The 20464-nt window shown below is 35.1% G+C and overlaps 1 protein-coding gene and 1 non-coding gene across 3 annotated transcripts; one reads left to right on the forward strand and one right to left on the reverse strand.

Moving 5' to 3' along the window:
- Nucleotides 1–1163: 1163 nt before the first annotated feature.
- Nucleotides 1164–2924, reverse strand: LOC115722832 (ribulose bisphosphate carboxylase small subunit, chloroplastic-like). Of its 2 annotated transcripts, none has more exons than XM_030652165.2 (3): nt 2042–2924; nt 1792–1926; nt 1164–1688 (listed from the first exon to the last, which is right to left on the reverse strand). In XM_030652165.2, the coding sequence occupies exons 1-3, from the start codon at nt 2222–2224 to the stop codon at nt 1461–1463; spliced, it is 546 nt and encodes a 181-aa protein (XP_030508025.1). In that variant the 5' UTR covers nt 2225–2924; the 3' UTR covers nt 1164–1460. The 2 variants fall into 2 exon arrangements, with proteins under 2 accessions (XP_030508025.1, XP_030508026.1); XM_030652166.2 differs by having other exon boundaries at nt 1580–1682; nt 1793–1926; nt 2042–2921.
- A 14689-nt stretch (nt 2925–17613) lies between these two features.
- Nucleotides 17614–17720, forward strand: LOC115724383 (small nucleolar RNA R71). The gene has a single exon (XR_004013176.2). It is a non-coding gene; the product is annotated as a small nucleolar RNA R71 (small nucleolar RNA).
- Nucleotides 17721–20464: the final 2744 nt, after the last annotated feature.

Below are 20464 nucleotides of genomic sequence, written 5' to 3' on the forward strand. Positions count from 1 at the left end.
CACCGAAAATTGGGGTAGTATATATCGAAACGACCACCTCGACGAGTAGATCACACCCATGCCAGCCGTTTGTCAAAATGGTACACGATATCGCCGAAAAATTATTGGAAAGGGGTGGAGCTACAAAAATATTACCGGAAAAAGTAGAGAGTTGGGCAAAATAGCTTAGTATAGGTTGTTCTTCTCGTCGAGCTAAGTCTAGTGGTGAAGACAGCTCGTCAAACAAACACAAGAGGTGGCCGGGAAATCCGTTCAACGTTTGAACCGCCAAACTTTGACTTGCGATCTCGAGCTAACAGCGGTGAAAGGAGCGACGTCGCTTGGGGGTTGAGGTCGCCGGCACTTGGGGTTTCAGTTGGTCAGGTGCGTGGGGCCAGACAGTGGCCAGAGATGGGTTGCCGGAGTCTGCCGGTGATGGGATTTGTGGGTTTCCTTTTGTTATGGTTTGAGAGAGAGAGAGAGAGAGAGAGAGAGAGAGAGAGAGAGAGAGAGAGAGAGAGAGAGAGAGAGAGAGAGAGAGAGAGAGAGAGAGAGAGAGAGATATGGGGGAAAAAGTTTGATTGTTTTTATTTTTTTATATACAAATATATTTTATTATTATTTTATGTATATCTAACTTTGACTCCGTCAAAAATTGAGTCTTTACCGTATAAATGTTGGATTAATGTTGTTGTTGATTGAATTTGAAAAATATCTTAGAGCTGAGAGTTTTTTTTTATAGTGTTGATTTAAAATCGACAATTATAATAGAAAATTTGATTTTTACGCTATAGCTGCTGGTTTTAAAGGGTTGCATAGCAATGACGACTATTAAAGAGGGACGGGTATTATGTTCGCGTCGGTGGACATGCGTCGATTTTAGAAACCGCAACAGTAAGAATAGTAGATAGGGCTATGGATTAGCAACCAAATTTTTGTTTATATGATAGTTTTTAAATATCACCTATTTTCTGCAAATGTTATTTTTGATATTTTTATGATTAAAAGTTAGTTATTTTTTAAAAAACTATATTATATATTATTATTTTAAAAATAAAAGTTGATCATGTTATGATAGTACATAATATTGTACACATAAATTATAGAAAAATATGACATATACTTATGCGATAGATCATTTCAACCAATTATTTTTTATGATTGATTTTCGGAGCAAAAAAACAGAGAGTAAGATGCTTATTATTAATGGTAAATTCTCGACCACATTTAAAGTTCGAGGAACAGAAATTCAAAAAGCAAATTACGATCGAACTGTTCCGATCCAAAAATCTAAAGTACCAACATTAAAAAAGAACAAAAAAAAAGAAAAAAAAAGAAAGAAAATAAAAGGATCTTTCAAAAGCCTAAATACAAATTTAATCAGAGAGACCGTAGACCCTTTTGTTTATATATAAATATATAGCTCAGAAGAGGGTGTGATGAACCACTTTACTTAGCTATACAAAACGACAGTTTTTGACTTAGACTGGGGGCTTGTAGGCAATGAAACTGATGCATTGCACTTGACGGTTGTTGTCGAAGCCAATGATTCTGATATGTGCGTCGGGGTACTCCTTCGCCGCCTCCTCAACCTCAGAAATCACCTGAGTTGCGTCAGTGCATCCGTACATGGGCAGCTTCCACATGGTCCAGTAACGTCCATCGTAGTACCCTGGGGATCTATTGTTCTCACGGGACACAAAAGGGTCCTATATACATGTATATATTCATTAATTATCAAATAATAAATGTAATAATTACAATTACGGAGACTAATTAATTAATAAACTAATAACCATCAGTTTTACTTACATCGATAGTGAATTCCAAGCAGGGAATCCATCCATTTCTTAGGAGGTACTCAACTTCCTTAAGCAATGACTCAACTGAAAGTGGTGGAAGATAGGAAAGGGTCTCGAATTTCTTCACGTTCCTTGGTGGCCATACCTTTTTAATAAAATTTGTTCACAAATATATATCACTAATTAATTACTTCAATTAACTAATTATAAACAAAATTAGCCTTTGTATAATTTTTTTAATTAAAAAATCTTCATCATACCTGCATGCACTGAACTCTTCCACCGTTGCTGGTGATGGAGGTAATATCGTTGTTGGCTTTCTTGGTGCTGGGGAAAGCAGCAGCAGATTTGAGGCCAGTGAAGGGTGCGACCATGGTGGCCTGTGCTGGGCTGGCACGGCTTACGGTGGCGACGGTGGCAGAAGACATCATTGAAGAAGCCATAGCTTAATATGCCTTCTCTATTACTTTTTTTTAACTTCTTCTTTGCCTTTCTCTGTTCTGTGCTCCCTTGCTCTGCGCATATGGGAACCTTACCCCCCTCTATATATAATGATCCAATAACATATCATACATCTTATGGACACAATTCCTTCTGCTCGGATTTCTTCTAATCTTGACCGTTGGTTTACTTTGATGAAGATATTACGTTAATATTAGACCAATAGCATATGCATAGAAAATAATTATCATCAACCACAATTATGAGGATGCCACGTGTAAGAAGCTCGTTAATAATCTTATCTTCATGCGAGGGGAGGGCGTATGAATGAGTGATGGTGGTTCAGTTCATTTCATTTCATTTGTTTTTTGGTAAGTCATCTTTTCACTACTGCCCATAATGTACGCCCTCCATATAGTGTCGTCCTTATTAGGTCAGTTCCTTCTGATGAATTTGCCATCACTAAGGTTTTTTATGCCAATAATTTTTACATTGTCGATTCTTCTCATCTAGTTGGACTGATATATAGCATGAAAGAGAAGGAAACAAGATGTTAACCCTCCATTTTGGCAGATATCTATTGGGCTGAAATTATAGGAATATAACATTCCAATAGCTTTAGTTGGGTTTACAAAATCCTACACCACCATCTTAAATGAATAGTTACAAAAGAATGCTTGAAAACAAAAATAATTATAGTTTGATATGTCGGATAGTGTTTTTCAAATCGGTGCATTTTAAATATGCCAACATTGGAGCGAAAGCTTTTACATTTATCATTTCTCTTATGGCACAAAATGTCTCAGTCTGTTATATTTAAATTAAAACGGAAAATTGCGGTATAGATTCTCGAAAAATTAGTTGGATGTAGATAAATTCCTAACTTCAAAAAAATAGGTGACAATTTTCGCAAGTTATCCAATTTAACGTTAAAAAAACAAAAATAAATTATTTAAAAAACTAATTAAATTACTTATTTTATTTTATTTTTTCCATTTTTATTAGGAATATTTACACAAACTAACTAAAAACTTTATCTATTTACATTTTTACTTTGACTCACAGATTTTTTTTCTTTTATACGGATTCAGCATAAAATGTGATGGGTTAGGTAGGGTCCACTTGCTAGTGGTAGAAGGTTGACACGCCATTTGGCACATTTGGAGGTTATTTTATTTATTTAATTTTTTTAAAAAATGAAATGTATCTTTCAAGCTTAGATAAATTTAAACAAAAAAATAAATAAAAAATAAAAAAAAAACAAATGTAATACCAATTAAAGGACTAACAGTTTTTAGCATAAGAAATAAGGAAAAAAGAAATAATTTGGCCAAATAATTACTTATTTCAAATAATACAAGAACTAATATAAATTAAATTTATCTTTCATTAATAAAATATTATTTTATGTTGACCAAGATCTTACTTAAATTATTTTTAATTTAAAATTTTACTATTTTTTGCCAAAATAAAAAATAAATACATCTTTTTATTTTATTTTTAAAAATAGCATTTGCACTTTTCCATTTTTTTCAAATGTGCCACAAAATTAATTTTCTTACAAAAATATTTCAGCATTTCAAATAAAATTATATCAGGTTAATATAATTAAATTCGTCGAGGAGTTTTGGCTGCTGCACTAGCAGCCTTAGTATACATACTGTGGTGCTCCCGAAACTTCATTTTTTGGGAGGAAAAAGTTGTAAGAAGCGATACAATCATAGCACAAGTCAAGAATATTACAAAGAGTATAATTTCTTGTATTTGGCCAAAAAAAAAGTGTCTAATATAGATAGAATTTGGTTTGAAGCCTTGTAAATATTAGAGATATTTAGATTCTCTAGTTGGAGAATGCTATAGAGTTGTACAAATTTTCTTGGAGTAATGAAAATCACCTGATTCATCAAAAAAAAAGTAGAATTAATTTTATTTTGAATTCTTACATTTATAAATATGCATTTTTATGCACTTAACACAACTCCTAAATAACTTATTGCTAATTCCTAGAAATTCAAGTGAATAAAAAAAAATTGCTAATATAAAATATCAAATCAAATTGTACTAATAAATAAATTTATGTTTAGTTTTTCTTAAGTACATATGTTTTTGAGTTGATATATAAGTAATTTGTAGTTGCTTTTAAGTTGTTTAATATTTTTAAGATTGTTTGTGTAGTATTTTTCTAAGTTACTGCAATGTGTTGATGCCTAATTGATTTTTATATTAGAGTGTGGTTGTTATCGAGTTATTTATTCATTGTTATTAAGTTGTTTAACAAAAAAATATATATTTTTTAAGTTGGTGTAAAATTGTTTTGTAGTTGCTTTTAAATTTATTTTATGGATTATTGGTGTTTTTTTTTTCTTCTTGGATTGCAATTAGTGGGGTTATTTTATAATGCCTATTTAATTTACATATCACAATAGAGTTGTCATACAGTTGTTTATTTGTTGTTATTTAGTTGTTTAACTAAAAAAAACGAATACATATGTATATATTTTTAGTTTTTCATGCGAATATATATTAAGATTATTGTTGTTGTATTTTTTTTTTTTTGTGCCTTTCAGATTGTCAAAAAAAATGTATTGATTCTTAGTTGATGTTCGTATGTATTATAGTAGTGTTGTTGTCCAATATTATTTTTGGTGTTATTTCTTCGTTGTTATTTAGTTGTTTAATTAAGAGAAAATGAATATATATATATATTTAGTTTATTATGGGTAATACATTAAGATTGTTGTTGTATTATTTTTTATTTATTTTACATTTAAGATTGTCAACAGCCAAAAAAAAATGTATTGATGCCTAGTTAATTTTTGTACGTTTCAAAGTAGTGTTGTTGTCTAGTAGCTTTTTTGCTGTTATTTAGTTGCTAAGAAAGAATAATCTAAAAGTCTTTTACTTATAAAATAAATTATTATATTTAAAGTACACTTTTTTTTAATTACACTTTTTTGATAATATTTATTCAAAAAATTTCTAACAATGTATTACAAATCGCATCAAACTCATTTTTAAAATCTAGTTATTTGGTTAAATATTTTATTAAAATGAGCTGATTTTCAGTTGAGTATTTGTTTTTGTTAGTAAATTAATAAATTGTTGTATTACGTGATTTGTAGTTGTTTTCAAGTTTCGTTTGTAATTAAGAGGTTATTTTAGTGTTGTTTTTAAGTTTCTTTTGAGTTGATTTGCATATTATAAATAAAGTTGTTGTTTAATTATTTATTCGTTATTATTTAGTTGTTCAAACAAAAGAGAAATAATGATATTTATATTTTTTTACTTGATGTCTATCTTCTTTCTAATCAAGTATATATATTTTTAATACATTGAGTTAAAATAAGTAATTTATAGTTGTATTGTTGAACTATATTATAATGAAGATACACATCGAAAAACAACTAAAAAAAATAAGATATTAACTATATGCAAATCAACTAATCAACTCAAAATAAACTATAAAATAACATTGAAAAGATTATCACAATATTTAAAAATATTTATAAAATAGACTAGAATGTGTACAACGAACTATATTTTTAGTTATTTTTCGATGTTGTTTTGTTGCTGTTTTATAGTTTATTTATAATTGATTTTAGGTTGATTTGGATGTTGTAATGCATTTGATGTCATGTTATTTATTCGTTGTTTTTCCCCAATGTTATTTTCAAATGAGAAGTCTTTGTAATTTTAAAACTTTAAAAATGTATTTAAAAAATTAAATTTGCAAATAAAAAAATATGAATTGTTAAAATGTAAATAAAATATTTTAAAAAATATATTTATGAGAAAATCCTCATATACTTTTCAGTTGTTACACAAGTATTTTGTAGTTTCTTTTAAACTTAATTTAGTTGTGTGTTGTTTTTGAGTTTATCTTGAGTTAATGTAATGTGTTGATACCTAATTATTGATACTTTATATTAGAGTTGTTGACTAATTATTTACTCATTATTATTTAAATTATTAATTGTTATTAAATTGCTCAACTAAGATAAAAATAAATAGATATGTATAATATTGTTTTTATGTTATTTTTGGCAGATTTTAGATTGTTGACATAATATATTATGCCTAAGTTATTATGTAGCACTGTTGTCTAGTATTTAGTATATTTTTAGTTGTTTTATGGTTGCAAATATATGTAATGTTAGTTTATTTATTATCATGTATACTTAGAGATTGTATACATATATATATTTTTAAAAATCTATTTTTTACTTTTTATTTAATTTTATGCACTCTAAAAAAATATATTATTAAAATAATAATAATAAAACAGATATAAAGCTATTACTTCTATAATTGGCTAAAAAAGTACAATATAAAATTATTTTTTATATTTTATAAAATAAAAATTATGTCAGTGATTGACATGACATATTGTCCATGACAATACCTAAATTAATAATATATGTTGTTCTGTTATTTATTTATTTATTTTTTTTAATTTAACCTTTTTTTTTTTTGTGTCTAAAGATAAATTTAATTTTTTTTTTGTCAAAGGTAATTTCTAGCATAGTTGTCAATTTTATTTTAATAATAATAGGATATGTTTTCCACGTGGCAGCCTTTGCAACATTGTAGCTGCAGACCCACTTACGTAAATGAGTTTGAATGTTGTTCCCCAGTTGAGTGTGCCTTTCACGCGCTCTCTTTGTCCATTTTTTTGTGTAATCTTATTTCTTTACAGTATTTTTGTAAATACCAAACTTTAAAAATAATATTTTTGTAAATATTAGATAGTATAAATGTTTATTTTTTCTAGGAGTAGTATAAATGTGTATTTTAGGTAATTTTAGCTTAAAATAGAAAAAAACCCCTTTTTATTATTCTTCTTCTTCCCCAACTCTATTTCTCTTTTTCCATATATTTTTCTTCAAATGTTCTTCACTCTCATTCTTCTAACCACACTACTGCCACCACTACCACTACATCACTGCCATGACCACCACCACCACCATACCACGTCGGACGAAGCCCAAGCTCATAGAAGCCCTCTACCTTCTATTAAAAATACCCTAAAAATCAATAAAAAAAAATATACTCAAAGCCATAGTCAAGAACCTAATATTTACCTTCTGTCAAAAAAATTAAAAATCCACCACAAAATTTGGACAAAATTAAAGTTAGATCTGTAGTAAAAAATCTAGACCTATATATATACAAACATATATGATTAACCCATCTTTCGCTTCTTGTCCTTTCCTTTGAACTGTGTCTACCATGAGGCCTTCAATCACAATCGGAGACAATGATAGGGACAACGGGTCTTTGGATGGTGGCCATGTTTTCCATTAGCGATGAAGCGGGATCTCCGATCCGCCATTAAAGCTTACAAGGGAGATGGGAAAACTAATGGAAATGACGCGAGAAGGAAGAAGAAGACTTTACGAAGTCCCTCCAAGGCCAAACAACCCTTTCGGCGATGAACCTCATCAACGACGGGGATTCCCCAAAATTTTGGATGGTCTAAACGAGGATGGTTTGAATTTTGAATTGGTTCAGATCTAAGATTAGTCCTTTTGGTTTTCGTTTAGATCTGTGATTTTTCAAACCAAGGAGATGAACTTTGGGTCAGAGAACTTGCAGATGATTTAGCAATGATCAGGATAGCGAGTGTTTAAGAGGAATCAATTGCGTGAGGTCGGAGCTGGAGAAGACGATATAGCTATAGTTTTTTTTCTCAATGACTTCCAGCTTTGCCTTATCAACTTCTATCCCCTTTCTAGACACTTTGTGACCCAAAACAATACCCTCTTGAACTATGAAGTGACATTTCTCCCAATTTAGCACCAAGTTGGTTTCTTCACATCTTGCTAACACCTTTTCCAAATTCTCCAAACAAACCCCAAATGAGTCCCCGTAAATAGAGAAATCATCCATGAATATCTCTAAAATACTCTCAGCCATATCCGAGAAAATAGCCATCATACACCTTTGGAAAGTAGCGGGAGCATTGCACAATCCAAATGGCATCCTCCTAAAGGCAAAAGTGCCATATGGACAAGTGAAGGTGGTTTTTCCTTGGTCTTCTAGTGCTATAAAAATTTGATTGTAACCCGAATATCCGTCAAGAAAGCAATAAAACTCTTTTCCCGCTGTTGCGATATTTAGCACACGCAAGTGTACGTATCGTTTCAAGTAGAAGACTCACTAGGAGTGAGGTCGATCCCACAGGGAGTGTAGTTAAGTACGTTGAAATTAAACTTTTACTTCTATTCGCTTAAATAAAACATAGAAAAAAAAAAAACAATGAAGTATAAGAAAAAGAGTTGGAAGCAACGATTCGAGAAAATTAATAGTTAATAAACTAGGGTGTCGATTTCAATTGTTTCTATTGAATATGGTCTAATATGATTATTTTTCTAATTCCAATGCAATAGCAGGTTTACTAAGGTAATTTATAGTCTTCTCAGATATATAAACCTCAATTACATGCAAACTTTCTACTCTCGTGATAAATTTAACATGCAACAGGCATTAAACACAGAAACCCTATAAGTTATCTAAACCATATAGGTACTCTCGTCCTATATCGAAATTCAGTTCTATTCTACTATAGCATATTTGACACTCACTTCTCAGATCTCGCATCAAAATCATAAACAGTTAATTGGTGGCCAGACAATTAAAAGTAATTAAGCACAAATAAAATAGAATACATAGAAATTAGGGGGGAAATTAATCATATTAAAACCACAAACAATATCAAACAATATCCATCTAACCCTAATTAAAGTGTTTAGTTACTCATGTTCATGAAACACAAATACACATATTAACTGATAGAAAAGAGATGAAAAATACAGAAGAGAAGAAAAGAAGAATGCTGAAAAACCCTGAGCAGTATGTCTTCAATATTGCAGCTGATCTCTCTACTCTGTATCTGAACTCTCACTTTCTTCTCTCTGAAATTGCTTGCCTAAATCAACTCTCTACTGCTCTTTTTATAGGTATTCAGGTCCCTCAAAAGGTGGAAAACCGCATTGTTTAAATTCCATTCGGATTTGAATTATTTGAAAAATCTCACGCCAGCTTTTTCCAGATATTTCTCTCTGTTGACAAAGAGGCGGGCCGCGGCATGTTAAATCCATGCCGCGGCCCGTGTGGCCATGTGATTGCTTCCGTGGACTTCTTCCAAGTAGGCGGGTCGTGGCATGCTAATACCATGCCGCGGCCCGTGTGGATCTCTGCACCCAACTTCCACTTGTTTCTATCTTTTTCCGAATTTAATTCTGATATTTTCCACCACGATATTTTCATTCGATATTTTATCCTTTTTCTTCTGATATTTTCTAACTCTTCATCTATTTTAAATCTGCAAAACTAAAAGATAAACGCGTAAAAATGCTCCAACCATAATTTAAATTAAACCGAAAAATGTGCTAAAATTAACCTAAATTAAATACTAAAAATATCCTAACAAAATTCCCCCAAACTAAGCTTTTACTCGTCCTCGAGTAAAACACTCACTAAACAAGTCAATCTCCAAAACATGAGAAATTTCAAGTAGCTTCAATAACATGATTATGAAAAATTTCGCTTATACATATAATCCAGAATTTCAGTTCAATTACATCATTGACAGATTTCAATTTATTTTCATTTAGCTCATGAAACCATAGAATGCAATTAACTAACAATTAAACCACTTTATGCATGCCAATTACAATCATCAATCCACTAACCCAAAATTCCATATGCTTGCAATACTTACTATGCTCCACTAATATAGATTAATGCACAACCAAGAATCAGAAGGTCTTTCTAGGCTTGTAATGTTAGGCTTAGGGTAAAGGTAGTTGAAATGGTCATTTAGGCTTGTCTATACCATAAGCTTCTCCAATCATGTCACCCAAAATATTTTTCACACAATCCCAATACCCCTTCTTCTAATTGCATGAGAGATATTATTATTTTCAACAAGGTTGCAACAACTTTATCTTTATCTTTTTTTTTTCTCGACATTGGTCGTCAGATTTTTTCTTTTCTGTTTTTTTTTCAAGTTGTTGCCAATTAATTTTTTTTTTTATTCTCTCAATTTTCACACCTTTTCCACAAACATACAACAAATTTCCCATCCAAATTCCCCCAAACTAACGATCTACTTACGGTATAATTAGGGTTGAATATTTTGGATATTTATGGGTTTATCTTTTTAGGCTCAATATGTGTAGAACAAAGAATAGGTTAAGGCTCAAAAAAGGGTAACTAGGATAAAAATTACAAGGATGGCTTGAAAGACACAATCGATCCAAAAGAATGCCTAAATCACTTTCCTAGTCATTCATAATTTATTATTTCGCCTCAAATAGCAAGCAAGCAAGTTCTAGAATTTATTTCAAACAACTTTCCACATTCCACAATCAGCATACATAAAATAATTTAATCACTAGCAAATTACCTAATATAATTCCATGTTCTTTCGAGTATAAAATTGAAATTAGTCAAGAATGTAATATCACCAAGCACACGGATGTTCCGAAAATAAGTGAACTTTTCAAATCATGCTATCTACCTAGTTTTAAAACAATAAAAAACTAAAAACTAAAACTAAATACTAAAATAAAATAAAAAAATTTTAAGTAACCCCCCCAAACTAAAGTGACACATTGTCCCCAATGTGACATTAAAAGAAAAGAGAAAGGAAACTTACCTGAGCGCCACATCAGTATGGCGGTGGAGGTGGTGGTGGCTGGTATGGTTGCCACGGTGGGGGCTGCGAGAAATGGTCAGCATCCTCTGAGTTCATTGTCCACCTCGAAAAAGCAGAATTCAATTCTTGGACTTGTCTCTGAGCAAAATGATGTTGCTGCTCAAGATATGCATTGTAATACGCAGCTTGTGCTTGATGAGCCTAAACAAGATACTGGTTAGACTGAACCAGATAATGGTTTTGCCTTATGAGGTGATCCAGTCTATCATTAGTGCCCTGGGTGTGGGTGTCCAATGGTGGCTCAGGCTGGGACATAGGTGGCACTGATGCACTGGTGCCAGCGCCTGCTGCGTCCTCCTCCTCAACATCAGCATCACCCTTTTGGCGTTTGCGTGCTTCTTCTGGCGGCTCTAATGAGGCAAGAGGGAAGTCATAGTAGATCCGGCGAGAGATGGTCTGCATGGGCGCTTTTAAGACGTCTCCTTCAATCTCAGGAACACCCTGTTGCAAGCATAAGGCAGTGATTAGGGCACTGTGCACCGGACCCGCTGTTGTCTTCATCTCAGCAAAATGGTTGACGTTTCTCAAGATAACCCAACCAATGTCGAATGTCATTCTAGCCATAATAGCATAAACTATGACGCATCGCTCATAGTCTAAGGATGAAGTGTGTGACGTCGGCAGTATTCTAGAGTTAACAAAATATGTCCAGGCTCTGGCTTCTGGGTTGAGTTGCCACCGGTAAAGGAACTTTTGGTTCTGATTCCCTTCAACATGAAATCGAGTGCCCTCCTGCCCCAACTCTTGGGCAATTGCAACATCAGATAAGACCTCTCTATCAAGTGCTATCCTTCTTTCATCTTGATCTGCACTTAGGGTAGGAAGGCTAAAAAATTGTTGATGGATTCTACAGTGACTGAGACACTTACTCCCCGAACATAAACAGTGTTGTTGCCCCCTTTGTATGGGTAATTTTCAAAAAATTCACAAACTATATTTTGATTAGCTTTCCCAACATGCTCTGCATCACAGAATTTCTGCCATTGCCGTCGGGCAATCTCCCCTCTAATTACTTCATACCCCAAATCACGCTCAAAAGGTGTATCTTGATATTGAAACCCCCTTTCCCGAATTATACTCCTCTTAATCAACTTCTCATATCTTTTAGCCGCTGGGTTATTCACAAACCTTGTAAGTTGTTGATTTTGATCATCTTGAAGATTAGGAGTATGTGATGATGAACCTTGCATGCAGCGGTTAGCTCGTGTTTTTACTCTTTTGGTTGCCATACCAATCAATTAGCCAATAATAATTTTAGTGTAAAAAAAAATTTTGGGCAGCACCTCCCCTGTATTTTCCTCTTTTCCCAAATTATTTTCTAACAAAAACTCAAATGAAATCCCAACAATAATTCCACAACAATCCAGCAGCCAATATATTTCTCCACAATAATCCAATAACACACAATCCAAACTAATTACTCTTAAAACACCACTGTAATGAAAAAACACTTACTTGAAGAATAAAATCTTGTTGCACCCCGGATTTCCCAATGATCTTCTCTGAAATTGGTGGTTGGGTTTTGGTTGTGGATGATAATGATAATGATTGGTGAACAAAATTGGTGTTTTGATGGAGAAAAAATGGAAAAAATAGGATTTTTGAGGGTGTTTTTCGTCTCTTTTTCGTGGCTGGTTCGTTGCTGGAAAAAGAAAAGAAATTTTTTAAAATTTCATTGGGGACGAAGCTCTTTTTCCCCTGATTTGTGCTTAGCGTGCCGCGGCATGCTAAATGAAGGGTGGAGCATGCCGCGGCCCGTGTCTCCTTCCAGGTATCTTCTAAGTGGGGCATGCCGCGGCCCGTGTTTTAGCATGCCGCGGCCCGTGTGCTTCCTTCATACGAAATGTAGTTCTGCAGGGTTAAAGATTAAAGAATTCTTCCTAAACACTAAAAATTAATTAAATTGACTAGTTTTCACGATTTCCACGGTTTTTACACAGCTTTTTATTTTATTTTATTTATTTATTTATTATTTATTTTTTTTTAACTAAGAATGTGAAATTTAAAACTAAAGTTTACTAAGAAACAAAACTACCAATAAATAATTTAAAATGCTGAAGGTCCCCTTTACAGAGGCACCAATTGAATAACTTTCTTGGCTTCATTAATATGGCCTCCCAAATAAGGCTTCAATCGTTGACCATTGACTATGAAAGTCTCTGGTTTTTCTCCTTTAACTTCTACCGCGCCATATGGGAAAACTTGAACCACAGTGAACGGTCCTGACCACCTTGATTTCAATTTTCCAGGAAAAAGCTTCAATCTGGAATTATATAATAGAACTTGTTGGCCAGGCTGGAACTCTTTTCTGGCTAAGTGTCTATCATGCCATCTTTTAGTTTTCTCTTTATAGATCTTGGCATTTTCATAAGCCTCGTTACGAAACTCATCCATCTCATTAAGTTGTAACAACCTCTTTTCTCCTGCTGCCGCCAAGTCCATATTTAATGTCTTCATGGCCCAGAACGCCTTGTGTTCTAATTCCACTGGAAGATGACAAGCCTTACCATAGACCAACCGATAGGGAGACATTCCTATTGGTGTTTTGAACGCTGTTCTATAAGCCCATAATGCATCATCCAGCTTCTTAGCCCAATCTTTCCTTGACCGTTGAACCGTCTTCTCCAGAATTAATTTAATCTCCCTATTGGAAACTTCTGCTTGCCCATTACTCTGAGGATGATAAGGGAGTGCAGTTCTATGGCGTACTCCATATCTTGCAAGTAGAGCTTCAAACTGTTTGTTGCAAAAGTGACTCCCTTCATCACTAATAATTGCTCTAGGCGTTCCAAATCGAGTGAACATATTTTTCTGAAGAAAGTTGAGCACTGTTTTACCGTCATTCAAATGTGTTGTTGCTGCTTCTACCCATTTGGAGACATAATCCACAGCTAGTAGTATGTAGGCATTGTTGTAAGATGACGGAAAAGGTCCCATGAAATCAATGCCCCAAACATCAAAAAGTTCCACTTCCAATATTCCAGTCAAAGGCATTTCATTCCTTCTCGAGATATTCCCAGTTCTTTGACAACGATCACATGATTGGACAAATTGGTGAGAATCTTTAAATAAAGTAGGCCAAAAGAATCCACTTTGTAAAATCTTTGCAGCAGTTCGATTCCCACTAAAGTGTCCCCCACATGGCAAGCTATGGCAATGAGTTAATATGGAAAACATCTCCTCTTCTAGCACACATCTTCTAATAATCTGGTCAGCACAATGCTTATAGAGGATAGGCTCCTCCCAATAATAGTTTTTGACTTCGGAGTAGAATTTCTTCAATTGTTGCCTTGTCAAGTCTGGTGGTATAATGTCCGCAGCCAAGTAGTTCACATAATCAGCAAACCAAGGTACAGTAGAATTCAAGAGAAATAGTTGCTCATCAGGAAAGTCCTCATTAATCTGAACCTCCTTTGTATTCTGATTCTCTTCAAGTTCCAACCTTGATAAATGATCTGCCACTAAATTCTCCGTACCCTTCTTATCTTTTATTTCTAGATCAAATTCTTGCAAAAGAAGAACCCATCGAATTAGTCTTGGTTTGCCATCCTTCTTAGTCATCAAGTATTTGATTGCTAAATGATCTGTATACACTATCACTTTATTGCCAATCAAGTAGGGTCGGAATTTGTCACATGCAAACACTATAGCCAGCATCTCTTTCTCTGTAGTAGCGTAATTCAGTTGAGCATCATTCAAGGTCCTGCTTGCATAGTAAATAGTTCTGAATACCTTGTCAACCCGTTGTCCCAACACTGCTCCAATCGCATAATCACTTGCATCACACATGATTTCAAAAGGTAATTCCCAATTTGGTGTAGTCACGATCGGTGCTGAGATTAACTTATCCTTGAGAATCTGGAATGCTTCAAGACAATTTTTCCCAAATTCAAAAGGTACTCCACTAGCGAGAAGATTAGATAAAGGTTTGGCAATTTTGGAGAAGTCTTTGATAAATCTTCTGTAGAACCCGGCATGACCCAAAAAGCTTCGAACTCCCTTAACTGAAACTGGAGGGGGCAAGTTCTCAATTGTAGATACTTTGGCTCTGTCAACCTCAATACCTTCTTTTGAGATCTTATGTCCCAACACTATTCCTTCCGTAACCATGAAATGGCATTTTTCCCAGTTCAACACCAAATTAGAATCTTCACACCTAGTTAGTACCAATTCCAAGTTGCTTAGACATTGGTCAAATGATGAACCAAATACTGAAAAATCATCGATAAACACCTCGATGCATTTCTCTATTAGATCTGAAAATATGGCCATCATACACCTCTGGAATGTTGCTGGAGCATTACACAGCCCAAATGGCATTCGTCGAAAAGCAAAAGTACCATATGGACATGTGAATGTCATTTTCTCTTGGTCTTCCGGTGCTATAGCTATTTGGTGATACCCTGAATACCCATCAAGGAAACAGTAATACTCTTGGCCTGCCAACTTGTCTAACATCTGGTCAATGAATGGGAGTGGAAAGTGATCTTTTCTCGTGGCTTTGTTGAGTTTCCGGTAGTCTATGCAAATTCTCCATCCTGTGACAGTTCTGGTTGGGATGAGCTCATTCTTTTCATTCTTTACCACCGTCATCCCTCCTTTCTTTGGAACAACCTGGACTGGACTTACCCATTTACTATCTGAAATAGGATACGCTACCCCAGCATCTAACCACTTTAAGACTTCTTTTCTGACAACCTCCTTCCTTGGTGGATTTAATCTTCGTTGTGCATCGATGGTAGGCTTCACTCCTTCCTCCATTAGGATTCTATGCATTACAGTTGAGGGGCTGATCCCTTTAATGTCTGCTAAAGTCCATCCAATGGCTTTCTTATGCTTCCTTAGAACCCGTAATAGCTTATCTGTCTCTATAGAAGATAGGAAAGATGCCACAATGACAGGAAGTGTCTTATTTTCTCCCAAATATTCGTACCTGAGATGATTCGGTAGGACTTTTAACTCTAGTTGAGGAGGCTTTTCAGTAGATGGGGCTGGCTTTGTAGGTATGACTCCTAACTCTTCATAGTATCTTCTATTCAAAGGTCCATAAGAGTCGAGCCACATAGCATACTCATAATCTTCCTTACCGTCTTGTTCCACCACCTCCTCTTGTACCAAAGTCAGATTAAGAGGGTCTTCAATGTGCGTCTTTGTCTCCACCAACTGGTCCACCACATCAATTGCGAAACAGTTGTCGTAGGGTAAGTCATAGCCTTGAGCACATTAAATACAACTTCATCTCCTTGTACCCTCAACTTTAACTCTCCTTTCTGGACATCAATTAGTGCTTTCCCTGTTGCCAAGAAGGGTCTCCCCAGGATGATAGGAACATTGTTGTCTTCTTCCATGTCAAGAACTATAAAATCAGCGGGAAATATAAATTTGTCCACCTTGACAAGAACATCTTCGATTACTCCTCTTGGATGGGCTAAAGAACGATCAGCTAGCTGTAGTGTAACAGTTGTAGGTTTTGCTTCTCCTAGTTGAAGTCTCTTAAAAACCGACAAAGGCATAAGGTTGATACTAGCCCCCAAATCACATAATGCATGAATATTCTCAATCTTTCCAATAGTGCATGGTATGGTAAAACTCCCAGGATCTTTCAGTTTAGGAGGGAGTTTCTTTTGAAGAATAGCACTACACTCCTCTGTTAGGGCCACGGTCTTAAAGTCTTCCATCTTTCTTTTCTTTGACAAAATCTCCTTCATGAATTTGACGTAGCTTGGCATTTGTTCAAGAGCTTCTACAAAAGGCATGTTGATGTGCAGCTTTCTGAATACTTCAAGGAACTTACTAAACTGCTTGTCTGTATTAGTCTTGCGCAACCTCTGAGGATAGGGAATCTTTATATGATGGTCAATACTAATAGAGGGAGAAGTTTCTTTTTGCTGAAGACCATCAGTAGTCTTCTGCTTTTCTGGTGTAGGTGCTGGTTGTTCATCTTCTTCATTCTCTAGCTTGGCTTGGCTCGGGCCATCATAACTCTTTCCACTTCTCAGAGTAATTGCTTTACAGTTCTCCTTAGGATTAACTTCAGTGGTGCTCGGCAGGTTTCCCTGAGGACGAGTTGCTATCTGAGCTGCTATTTGCCCCATCTGAGTTTGTAAGTCTTTAATGGAAGATCTCGTCTCTGTCATTAATTGCAATATTAAATCTGTTTGAAGACCAGAATTTCCGCTATAGTTTTGAGTCTGTGGTTGCATCTGTGACTGGTTCTGATTTCTCTGTTGATAGAACCCATTATTTCTACGATTACCTCCTTGATTAAACCCATAGTTGTTGTTGTTTTGAGAGTAATTTCCAATGGCTTTCGCTTCATCCATTGGCAAATCATCCACATCTGCCTGGCACTCAGAAAAGTGATGAGGACCTCCACATATTTCACAGACCACTTGAGCTTGTTTTACTTGATTGGACATCAATTTTGTTAGGGCCTCTACCTGAGCTGTCAACTTGGTAATAGCATCCACCTCATGCATACCTGCAACTTTTTTAGATGGACCTCTTTCTGTTGACCATTGTTGGTTAGTCATGGCCATCTCTTCAAGTAATTCAAAGGCCTCATTAGCACTTTTCCTCATGAAAGCTCCACCACCAGCAGCATCTATGAGTGTTCGGGTTTCATTCATCAACCCATTGTAAAAGTTGTGCACTTGCAGCCACTTCTCAATCCCATGATTAGGGCATTTTCTCAGTAAGTCCTTGAACCTCTCCCATGCTTCATAAAGAGATTCACTGTCCTGCTGGGTGAAGTTATTGATATCAGCTCTCAGCTTGGCAATCTTTGCAGGAGGAAAGAACTTGGATAGGAATTTCAGGGCCAATTCCTCCCAAGTGTTGATAGAATGGGTTGGTAAAGAAATAAACCAACTTTTGGCTCGTTCCCTTAGTGAGAATGGGAACAACCTTAGTCTGATGGCGTCATCGCTAACTCCGTTCATCTTGAACGTTTGGCACAGTTCTTCGAAGTTGGCGAGGTGCATGTTTGGGTCTTCTGACGGCAGTCCCCCAAACTGGACTGAAGATTGGACCATCTGCAGTATGGCTGGCTTGATTTCAAAGTTGTTTGCGTCAACAGCAGGTGGCCTTATGCAGGATCGGGCCCCTGTCAAGTTAGGAAGTAAGTAGTCCCTCAGGCTACGGTCATTGTTGTTATGTCCATTAGCCTGGTCTTCTACACCTCCTCCGTTGTGTCCATTGTTACCATTGTTGGCGTTGTCAGCCATGACTTCTTCTTGTTCAATCTCTAGTGCCGCTCTTTCCAATTTTCTCCTCCTTCTGTTTCTTCTACAGGTCTTTTCTATCTCAGGGTCAACAGGTAATCTGGCAATTGGACCTTGACTTCTCATAAACTATTGAACCTGAAAGCAGAATAAGATCTTGAGACAACAGAGTTAGTACTTAAATTAGAAAGAAAAATCAAATTAGAACAAAATTTAATTTTTAATAATATTAACTATCACTCCCCGGCAACGGCGCCAAAAACTTGTTGCGATATTTAGCACACGCAAGTGTACGTATCGTTTCAAGTAGAAGACTCACTAGGAGTGAGGTCGATCCCACAGGGAGTGTAGTTAAGTACGTTGAAATTAAACTTTTACTTCTATTTGATTAAATAAAAGATAGGAAAAAAAACAATGAAGTATAAGAAAAAGAGTTGGAAGCAACGATTCGAGAAAATTAATAGTTAATAAACTAGGGTGTCGATTTCAATTGTTTCTATTGAATATGGTCTAACATGATTATTTTCCTAATTCCAATGCAATAGCAGGTTTACTAAGGTAATTTATAGTCTTCTCAGATATATAAACCTCAATTACATGCAAACTTTCTACTCTCGTGATAAATTTAACATGCAACAGGCATTAAACACAGAAACCCTATAAGCTATCTAAACCATATAGGTACTCTCGTCCTATATCGAAATTCAGTTCTATTCTACTATAGCATATTTGACACTCACTTCTCAGATCTCGCATCAAAATCATAAACAGTTAATTGGTGGCCAGACAATTAAAAGTAATTAAGCACAAATAAAATAGAATACATAGAAATTAGGGGGGAAATTAATTATATTAAAACCATAAACAATATCAAACAATATCCATCTAACCCTAATTAAAGTGTTTAGTTACTCATGTTCAATGAAACACAAATACACATATTAACTGATAGAAAAGAGATGAAAAATACAGAAGAGAAGAAAAGAAGAATGCTGAAAAACCCTGAGCAGTATGTCTTCAATATTGCAGCTGATCTCTCTACTCTGTATCTGAACTCTCACTTTCTTCTCTCTGAAATTGCTTGCCTAAATCAACTCTCTACTGCTCTTTTTATAGGTATTCAGGTCCCTCAAAAGGTGGAAAACCGCATTGTTTAAATTCCATTCGGATTTGAATTATTTGAAAAATCTCACACCAGCTTTTTCCAGATATTTCTCTCTGTTGACAAAGAGGCGGGCCGCGGCATGCTAAATCCATGCCGTGGCCCGTGTGGCCATGTGATTGCTTCCGTGGACTTCTTCCAAGTAGGCGGGCCGTGGCATGCTAATACCATGCCGCGGCCCGTGGGGATCTCTGCACCCAACTTCCACTTGTTTCTATCTTTTTCCGAATTTGATTCTGATATTTTCCACCACAATATTTTCATTCGATATTTTATCCTTTTTCTTCTGATATTTTCTAACTCTTCATCTATTTTAAATCTGCAAAACTAAAAGATAAAAGCGTAAAAATGCTCCAACCATAATTTAAATTAAACCAAAAAATGTGCTAAAATTAACCTAAATTAAATACTAAAAATATCCTAACACCCGCCAAACGATCCAACATTTGGTTAATAAATGGCAGCGGGAAATGATCCTTCCGAGTAGCATTGTTTAACTTCTGATAGTCCATGCACACCCTCCAACCAGTCATGGTTCGAGTAGGAATCAACTCATTGTTCTCATTAGCCACCACCGTGATTCCTCCTTTCTTAGGCACACATTGAACAGGACTAACCCACTAGCTATCTGAAATTGGGTTCACAATACCATAATCTAGCCACTTGATCACTTCTTTTTGTACCACTCCCTTCATGACAGGATTCAACCTTCACTAATGCTCAACAGAATTACAACAACCAGCTTCTAAGAGTATCTTGTGCGTGCAAATCGTTGGCCTAATACCCCTTATGTCAACCATAGTCCAGCCGATTGCTCTCTTATGCTTTTTTAACACATCTAGCAAGGCACCTTCATCTTCGGCTTCCAAGTTTGCTGCTATAATAACCGGCATCGTTTCATTCTCCCCCAAATAAGCATACTTTAGATGACTTGAGAAGGGTTTCAACTCCAACTTCGGTGGTTCTTCGATGGAGGGTTTTGGAGGCTTGAAATTACTTTCCTTCAACTCCAAAGATTCAAAGGGCTTCCTCAATTTAGGGACAGGTTGCACTGGCTCCACCCAAGCAACTTAATTTTCTTCATCTTCACTCAAGTCTTCAAGCTCATCAAGAGAACTTATAAACTTCTCATCCT

The sequence above is a fragment of the Cannabis sativa genome, chromosome 9, assembly GCF_029168945.1.
Source record: "Cannabis sativa cultivar Pink pepper isolate KNU-18-1 chromosome 9, ASM2916894v1, whole genome shotgun sequence".
Lineage (NCBI taxonomy): Eukaryota > Viridiplantae > Streptophyta > Magnoliopsida > Rosales > Cannabaceae > Cannabis > Cannabis sativa.

Coding starts and splice junctions, on each gene's coding strand:
- LOC115722832 (XM_030652165.2), bottom strand. CDS start 2,224: ATGGCTTCTTCAATGATGTCTTCTGCCACCGTCGCCACCGTAAGCCGT. Junction 1,927..2,041: donor GAAGAGTTCAGTGCATGCAG/GTATGATGAAGA, acceptor TTTATTAAAAAG/GTATGGCCACCAAGGAACGT. Junction 1,689..1,791: donor GCTTGGAATTCACTATCGAT/GTAAGTAAAACT, acceptor ACATGTATATAG/GACCCTTTTGTGTCCCGTGA.